The 9,231-nt window shown below is 41.4% G+C and overlaps 1 protein-coding gene across 4 annotated transcripts in view; it reads right to left on the bottom strand.

The window, feature by feature from the left end:
- Positions 1 to 1,041: 1,041 nt before the first annotated feature.
- Positions 1,042 to 9,231, bottom strand: part of vti1a (vesicle transport through interaction with t-SNAREs 1A) — a 124,053-nt gene continuing 115,863 nt past the window's right edge. For all 4 annotated transcript variants that reach the window (XM_030163424.1, XM_030163425.1, XM_030163422.1 and 1 more), the window contains one exon: positions 1,042 to 5,635. Coding sequence is in view for 2 of the 4 variants with exons in the window: in XM_030163422.1 (XP_030019282.1) it covers positions 5,542 to 5,635 (94 nt within the window). In the remaining 2 variants the exon portion in view is untranslated. The remainder of the gene's footprint in view (positions 5,636 to 9,231) is intronic.

Raw genomic sequence — 9,231 nt, 5'->3', positions numbered from 1 at the left:
TGAAATTAGCAAATACATGTGGCAATTTGTTACTATAACTAATGGAATTAAATTATAGACACTAATCAAAACATTGTGGTTAGAGTGGGATGACATTAAATATGCATCTTCACTCAGAATATAACAGCAGACAATCCCCAACCAAGTGGAAAAACACCTTTAAATGATGGAAATTCAATATTTTCCTTGTGAAATGAAGAGAGGGCTCTATGTAACTTTACTGACCACTGTTAGAATCCTGTTTTATTATCTAGTTCAGGGGTGTCAAAGTCATTTCAGTTCAGGGGCCACATTTAGCCCAATTTGATCTCAAGTGGGCTGGACCAGTAAAATAACATTAAAAAAGTAACATTATATTACGATCAGGTTTACATCTACAAAGTTTCCTTAAAAATCTGAATAACATGAACAACTTGAATTGTCTGAAGAAAAACAAGTGCAATTTTAACAATATTCTGCCTCGGTTTATCAGTTTGTCATTTACACATGTGCATTACAATTGTGCAAAACATTTAGTAACAGGCAGAATGTTGGTAAAATTGCATTTACTTTTCTTCAGACATTTCCGTTTGTTCATATTTGTTCAGGTTATTCACATTTTTTTGTAAAAGTATAGTTTGGCAATGTAAACATTTTCATGTAATTTTACTTTTTTACACCAAAAAACACAAAGAGAACATTTGGGGTTGTCATTATTTATAGGTTATTATGATAATATTTAACTGGTTCTGACCCACTTGAAATCTAATTGGACTGTATGTGTCTGTATGTGGAACCTGAATTAAAAGGATTTTGACACCATTGATTGTTAATATCTAAAGTGTAATTTTTGCATTTCACAAATTCATCCCGCGGGCCAGATTGGACCTTTTGGCAGGGCAGACTTGGCCCCCAGGCTGCATGTTTGACACCTGTGGTCTAGTTTAATACATAATTTGTCTTAAAAGAAAGGAAAAGTAATAGCACTACTTCTTTAACCAATTACATTACATTTTTACAGCTAAAAAACACTTCCCAAGTTATGACAAAGCATCTCAGTTGCAAGATTCAGAACTGCTTTAATGACAGATGTTTAACAACACCGACACTGACATAGATCACAAAAATCGTCTTTACAGTTTGATTGGTCCAAACGGAGAGAAACAGGATGACCTGAGGATCCTGGTCGATGGGAGTCATGTGGACATTGCAGATGGACACAAATATTTGAGCACGTCTTTAATGCCTGGAGTCTATTCAATAACATTTTACAACAAACAATCCAGCTCTATCTGGACCACAGGGGGACACATCCTGCATGCACACAAACATCCATGTATGTATGTTGCAGCCCCTGTGAATTCCTCTAATAATGGGGGGCATTGTCATTTCTTTGTGAGCACAAACACCATTAAAATGGTCGACGGCGCTGATGGGGGCGAAAGAAAAGACAGATAAAGGGCCGAGGAGAGAAAGAAAGCCATTCTGCTAGGACTGGTGGCGTGTACAAACGGAGAACATGGCTCCTCTTCTACACTACAGCGCGTGTGTGTGTGTTTTTATTGAGGGGCGTCCACCATACGTGTGCATACGCTTTTGTGTGCATGCTGAATCAAACAGTAGAAGACTCATTGTAGTTGTTCTCACACTGCGCCATTGTGGATTCTTCTTCGGTAGCTGTTGTAGCAGGGCCTGCTTTAATATGTGTATGAGTAGTGGTGGATGTGTGTGTGGTAATGTTGGGTGGGTGGGGGCTTCATGGACACTCTTGGCAATAAAGCACCCACCCTCCTGTTGTTATCCCACCACTGGAGCTGTTTATCCCGTTTAAGGCCCGCCCTTCGCTGGGGGACAGACAGCTCAAACGACGCTTGTCATAATCCCTTGTCGTCTTAAATGGCTGACAAACATCAAGCTTTTTGTAATGATGGTGCATCACAGAGCTCCTTGTAGAGGTACCTTCCCCTTCTTTTTTTTTTTTTTTAAACTTTTATGCACACCTTCCACAGAGCACCAGGCAGGACATAAATGACTGCTGAGCTGGGCACAGGGGACCATATCCAAGACAAGATGGTGGTGCAAAAGACGACTGCTCTGCAAAATGATAAACTAAATAGACCAAAATCGTCTCTATATGATCACATGTCTCCATTACCGGATCAAGCGAGATGAAGCGAAGGGCTAAATGTGATTTGAGTGGGAATGTTTTAGCTCTCACAGGACAGCCAAGCCGATGACGTGGTTGGTGTAGATGAACAGGGACGCCTACTAAAGACTCGAACCATTCTCTAGCAAACAGGAGAAGGCAGCCAAAGCTTCAAAATCACTTTCCAGACGTCAAATAATTAATTGCTCGCCTTTTGCTCACTAACCCCCCCACCATTTTTCTCTTGGTGTCTGTATGGAAGACACAGCTCCAGTCACTTAAGGAGGGTTAACACCCTTCTAAATTAAATATTAAAAGGTGTCTGTACCTGCTGCTATTGTTGCCCCTTGGAATAAGATATAACCTATTTTTGACAAGTTTTCATCCTCAGCCTTCTGCGGTGAGACGCTTGTCGAAAACCAAATCAGTGGATGGGGGTGTGGTGGTGGGCCGGGGCGGGGTGGAGAACACTGATGAATAATCTAGTTCATATTCCGACGACACCAGCCGCTCAGAGGGAAAGAAAGAAAGAAAGGAAGAAAGAAAGGGATGATGAGTGGGAGATATGGGCAGGTGGAGAAAAAGATGGACAGAGGAGGAGAAGGAAAGAATGGGTGGAGAAAGTAAGGGATGGTGAGGGGGAGAAAAAGGAGAAGAAGGAGGGAAAAAAAGAAGAGGCAGATGACAGTCGACGTCTGCCAAGGTATCACATGACAGTGCTCCTGTTTAAATAATAAAACAGGACGGGGGCTCTAAACAAATCGTTATCTCCCCACCTCCATGCATCCCGCCGTCTCGCTGCCCCTCCCTCCCTTTCCCCGCTTTTAAAAACTTGTTTTAATGCCATTTCTTAATGAACATAATAGCTCGGCACTAATAATGAAAAGAAAATAAAAACATCTAAAAACGCGGAGGGGCCCCTGAGTTGTCGCCGGCGCTCAATTATTTCCTTGTCAAGTGGGTCTGTTTTTAATGAGGCCCTGTGGGACTGACGTCTGTCAGTCAGCCCTGACTTTTTGACACCATTACAACTTCAAATAGAAGCCGCCGCCACGCTGCCTTCCACCGCTCACTCGCTAGCTACCGCTCCGCTCATCTGACAGGCTGGGAGGGAGGGAGGGAGGGAGGGGAGGGAGGGGAGGAAGGGAGGGAGGACAGGGAGGAGGAGAAAAGGTGGCAGGAGAGGTAGAGAAGTGGAGGGGGGGGGGATGAGGAATAGGCAGGGAGAGAAAGACAGAGTGTGAAAAAAGAGCGCATCGGCACGTAGGTACACAGCACACACACATGAACACACAGCGTAGGAAAAAACAATCACTGAGGGTCATTACGAGATGAGGTCTGTGAAACTGCCAGGGATTTCACCCCCCACCTCCTTGTTTCCTTGTTCACTTCCTTCCTTCTCCCTCCTTTTTTCTTCTTCCCTTTTTTCATTATTCCTTCACTTTAATGATAACTCTTGGTGGGTCTGCTCCGCATGGGACGGTCAGAGGCACACTATTTTGTTGGCCATTAATTTGAGGCTTTGAAGCAGACGGTGGCGCTGCGGCTGGTGAGGGCCTGTGAAATGGTGTTCGGTTGGGGGGGGGGGTTGGGGACCCCTCACCACCCCAACACCCCTGCATCTTCGAAAATGAAGACCATGGCCCTGAAACAGAATAACAAATGTCCTCGCCGGGAACCACCACATCGACCACAGGAGACACGTGCACACTCCAACACTTCGGCGTGCGCATGTGTGTGTTTGCAGCGTGCAGACAATCATCATCCCACATCTCCAACTTTTGAAAATTCCCCCACATATACTCTTAAATTTAGATTTTCCGAGACCCCCTGTAGAATGGCTTTCCCCTGCAGAATTAAACAGCAGTAAACTCAAGCACACGCTTTTCAAACACCTGCAAATGTATCACATCATCAGTCGGCGTACAGATAAACACAGAAACAATGACTGCACCGCAATCCTCAGAACCTGACAGAAGAATATAGAACAAAAAGTACAAGTTCTAAAACAACTTAGCTTCATTTAAGAGAACAAAAAAGAAAAAAAACAAAAAAGCTTTAAAACACAAAACTAGAAATTCACACTTTTCATTTGGTCCTGTGTGCAGTCTTTTTAGTCTATTATCTGAAAACCCCACATCAGAAGAAAAATAAAACATGTGGTTATTGATCATTGTCTAACATCATGAAATATACAGTTCTAGCACATAATCTTTAATTGTAAAGTCATTTATGCATTTATAAATAAATAGCAACAGAATTACTGATATTGAAAAAAAAAAACACTATACAAGATGTAAATGTTAGTACATACAGTAAGAATCCTACATTTTTTTTTTTTTTTTACAATGACAGTTTTGTTAAAAAGTCCATGTGGATGAGGTGTATATTTTTGTGTGGGAGGTGCAGCTGAATTGTACCGAATGTAGATAAAGCTGGTTGGGACATGTATTGGATATGAAAAGGTTGGGCTGAGTTTAATTTTGTAGTAAAATATGAAAAGGTTTTTATCTAATATTTCCATTTTCAAACGCGCTTGAAATGATCATATATCCTTTCTTGAATGGAAAAATGCGAAAAGATCGTTAGAAAGTCGTTACACCGTGATTGACTGAACTGAAGCTGAACTGACCTCAACCTTTTTTTTTTTTTTTAATGTGCATCCTCTCTTTTCAAGGCAGCGCCACTCGTCTATTTTGGGCTCTGCTGAGCTTTTTAAAGTGTGAACAGCATATCTTATCTGAAGGCACTGTCCTCTGTGCTGCGTAGGGACTACATCATGAAGAACAGCTGAATCATTTAGTTACAGAAGCTCATACATACTACAGTATGTGTGTGTGTGTGTATCTACTGTTGGTGTTAATAACAAAAACAGTGTGTAAGTATATCATTCATGTGGGACATACCTATATCTCTAACACACTATACTTTTTTTTCCCCCCTCTCTGTCTATCAAATGTGCACACTCTCAACCTGAATAGTACTTGACCGGACTCTGTTACAGAAAAAGAAATCTATATATCTGAATTTACTTGCCGTGTGCACCTGGGGACAAGATGGGCTCCAAAACCACACGAAAGACAACACCATGAAAAACATTAGGTGTCGTAAAAACATCTCCCTCCCCTGTTTCTGTCCCTGGAGAAACTGATAGAGAAAGAACAATACTAAGATGAGAAAAGAGAAAGATAAAGAAAGAGGGAAAAGTAAAAAAAAAAAAAAAAAAGAAAAGAGAGAGAGAAAGAGACAGCAAAGGAGTATGAGATGGAAAAAAAAGCTCCCTGTCAGGCTTTGGAAACCGTGATTCATGGGGACTATTTGTCCTAATTACAGCAGAACAACGCTTTTGTCGCTATTAATCACGTGTGTGTGTGTGTGTGTGTGTCAGGGGGGAGCATGTGTGTGTAAAGAAGAGATCAGTGGCCCCTCAGATTGAAATAGATGGCCAGGATGATGGTGAGAACGATGATGGCTCCGAGAACGAAGACGAGGATTCGATTCTGAATGATCCTGGAGAGACAAGAGACACACACACAGAGAGAGAGAGAGAGAGAGAGAGAGAGAGAGAGAGAGACAAACACACAGATCAGGTCAGGTTGACAGAAGTCACATTGTGTCTACAGAGAAAAGTAAAACACGTATAACAGTCACATGTTTATGTGCACACTAAATGACCGCTCATCCACTGGAGGCTTATCGTGTTTAATAGCTACCATGAGGTCTGCGTACATGGTATTTACTGGTATACAGGCTCTGGTAGGGGAGCATAAAACACACACACACACACACACACACACACACACTGCAAAGCTTTTGTGTAAAGGTCCTGTTTAAAATGTCTCGCAAATTAACTTAGACTTGGATACACACTCGTAGCCTCTGTAAAAATCTCATACAGACCCGTGTGCACATATGAACATAGAAAATACTTATAAACAAGCATGACACACAAACATACACACACAGCAGACAGGCTCTAAAACTTTATTTGCACAATAAAGTGGAAAAAGTGGCTCAGTACTTTCCTGGAGGTAATAAAATCACTGAATTACTGATGGAATTCGCCATAAAACGACTCAGTCTTTTGCACATTTAAATTTTCCCACTGTGACCTGAGTAAACTTGACAAGAGGGGGCTTTGAACCAAAAAAACACAAGCTGGGGAGGGAGGGCCGGAGAGAGAGGGTCAGAGAGCGGGTGCTGAAGTGTGAGCAAGTCATCATATGTGCATCGCCCCCCCCCCCCCCCCCCCCCCCCCCCCCGAAAAAAAAATTCTCCAGAGTTTGTGTCCCTTCACATACATGCACACACAGACCAACACACACTTACACACAAAATCCCCCGAACCCTCCGCTGCCCCTGACAAATGAGAGAATTATCACATTTGCTGACATGTGGAGGGGTGGAGGAGAGGCCGAGGAGGGGAGGGGGGAGCAGTGTCCACTTCTCTAAGCAGGAGATGAATAGCCCATGCTGTGGCCATTTATCACTGCAGAGGGGGGCTGGCTGGTTGCTCAGTCACCCTGCTACCCTCTAAAGCCCAAGTCTGAGCCTGACACACCAGTCAAGCCCCCCAGCCTCCGCCAGGCCGGCAGCGTCGACCCAGACACGCACACAGAGCCACAACTGGCCTCTTAGTCTCAAATCCATGGCCCTGAACACCACACAATGCTAGCAATTATCGTAGCGTCTTTATTATACCCAAAACTTTACATTTCTTTGTGTACAGTTTTTCCTAGATGTACTTTTTTTGGGTCGTGGAGACATTTTAAAAACCATATATACCTTTTCCATATTAAAATGTCTAAAAATGGCTTATATTTTTGTTGACTACTGTCCAAATGATTTGAACAACAAAGGTTTGGCAATGTAAAAGCTTGTTTCCTTTAGTTGCCTCTCAGTGGTGTCAGATCCGCTTTACTAACTTTAGAATGAAACAGCTTAAGACGCACATGTATCACTAAGCGTAATATCAATAAAATACATCACTTCATCTGTGAACATGTTTTCTTCCTGAGATCATCAGCAACGGCGGCAAAAACAACAATTCCCAGGATTCTGTGGAACTTTACAACTTCATCTATTGTTATTGACTGTTAAGCCCTAGAAACTGAGGTTATTGCAGTAATTAACAAAACCTAAGACTAAAAATGAATTTGTACAATTAAATAAAAAGAAATGTAGACCATTAATACCAATGAAAACTACATAAAAACTTCAAAAAACACAAGACAATCAATCTTTTTGTTCTTTTTGCACTGTGGGGCTTTAGAGTTTTGTAATTTGACTTTTCTGTACGCAATGTACATATGACAAAACTGACAATAAAAACTGACTTACACTTTTTGTTTTTGTTAAAGTTTTTGTTCGAGTTTCTGTGGGGTGGTCAGCATTAAGAGTTCATAGTGAGAATAAAAGGGCGGCCATGGCTCAGGGGAAGTAGAGCAGGTTGTCCAACAACCGAAGAGTTGGTGGTTTGAATCCCCCGCTCTGTCCTAGTCATGTGCTGTTGTGTCCTTGGGCAAGACACTTCACCCACCTTGCCTCCAGTGTCTCTTACATTGGTGCATGACTGTGTATGAAAGTTTGGTGGTGGTCGGAGGGGCTGTTTGGCATGTATTGGCAGCCATGCTGCCGTCAGCCTGCCCCAAAGGGGAGGCAAAGGGTATTGTTTTTGGTTCAGTTTCTTTGTTAACACTCTAACACAGTGTTTTTGGGGTTGGGACCCCACATGGGGTCGCCTGAAATTTCTAGATATTGGTAAACAAAAAAACCTCCAACTTATTAATAAAAGTATATGGTGAACTGATAGAGACAATCCCAATCCATAAAAGACATGACAAACTGTGAAGCTGAAACTGAAGCACTGTGGTTCTGTTTATCTGTCAAATGTTCATTGTGGTCGGTTTCAGATGCTGCAGCTCTTTCATAATTCATAGTTTGAGTTATTGTTTGTTCAGTATTAATTGTCAGCCTTGTAAATACAAGCTGGACTGACTGTACATATCCTGACCAAGGAAAATAAAATTCTCACTTTGTGCAGTAACCTCAACCTGGCTTTTCTGCCACCATCCATAATAATATACACTGTATAGACTAAATGTCGTCAAAATTAACATTTATTTGCAACATAGTATAGCAAACTATTACATGATCAAAAACAAATTAATTTCAGCAAGACGAATGTCTCAGTTTTGAATGTCTGTGGTCACCAGAAATTTGTGACATTAAAATGGGGTCAAGAGCCAAAAAAGGTTGGAAACTACTGCTCTAACATTGGTTGAGTTCATACCAAATTGAGTTTATAGATTGCCAGTGACCCAGAACAGATGTAATTACATTTTGGGAAAAGTAGGTCAAAGTTCAAATTTTTTATGAATTTTTAAAGTCTTTTTTTTTTCTCCCACTTACTTATAATGGCCAAAATTTGTCTATGCTGTCTATGTCTATGCTGACATCACCACATGCATAGACATGATGACATCAGCTGGATCGATGCCAAAATAAGCTACAATACATGCGAGGGGCGGGGTTTGTTGTGCCTGGCACCACTTGTTATTAAAATGATTTGGCGCAATATAAGACTTTAATAAACAATGGTATTATAAATGCATTTATTATGCATTTATTATTCCTACCTTATTCAACTCCTGAAAAAATAAAAAAAAATACAACTAATAACACCTGGTCAATTAGTTAAAATACAAGTAAACAAATGAATGAAACTAAACTGAAATCAAAATGAAAGTAGTTCAAAAGTACAATAAGTGCATATCAGTTAGAGGAGCTTCTGCTGTGGCCTACTAAAAACTTCACCCACTTATACGATCACCAGCTTTTACTACACTGTGACCTTTTTCCCCAGGGGGAACAAGACACTGACATCATTCTTTGACTGAAAAACACTAGAGCTATGAGGTTCTGCTCCATAAATAGTCAGTATCATTCTTACTCAGGCCCGTCTAAAAACTGCCCTATAACACAGGTTTTTATCCAATAGGACAGGACAAGAACAATAAAGCCCAATAGTAATTACAGGAAAACTTTTCAGTGCATGCACCCAGTAAGAGTCTGTGAGAGTGTATCCTTAGCCTGGCGTCTGGATG

The sequence above is a fragment of the Sphaeramia orbicularis genome, chromosome 19 (genome assembly GCF_902148855.1).
Source record: "Sphaeramia orbicularis chromosome 19, fSphaOr1.1, whole genome shotgun sequence".
NCBI lineage: Eukaryota > Metazoa > Chordata > Actinopteri > Kurtiformes > Apogonidae > Sphaeramia > Sphaeramia orbicularis.
This window is presented reverse-complemented; position numbering and strand designations above follow the sequence as displayed.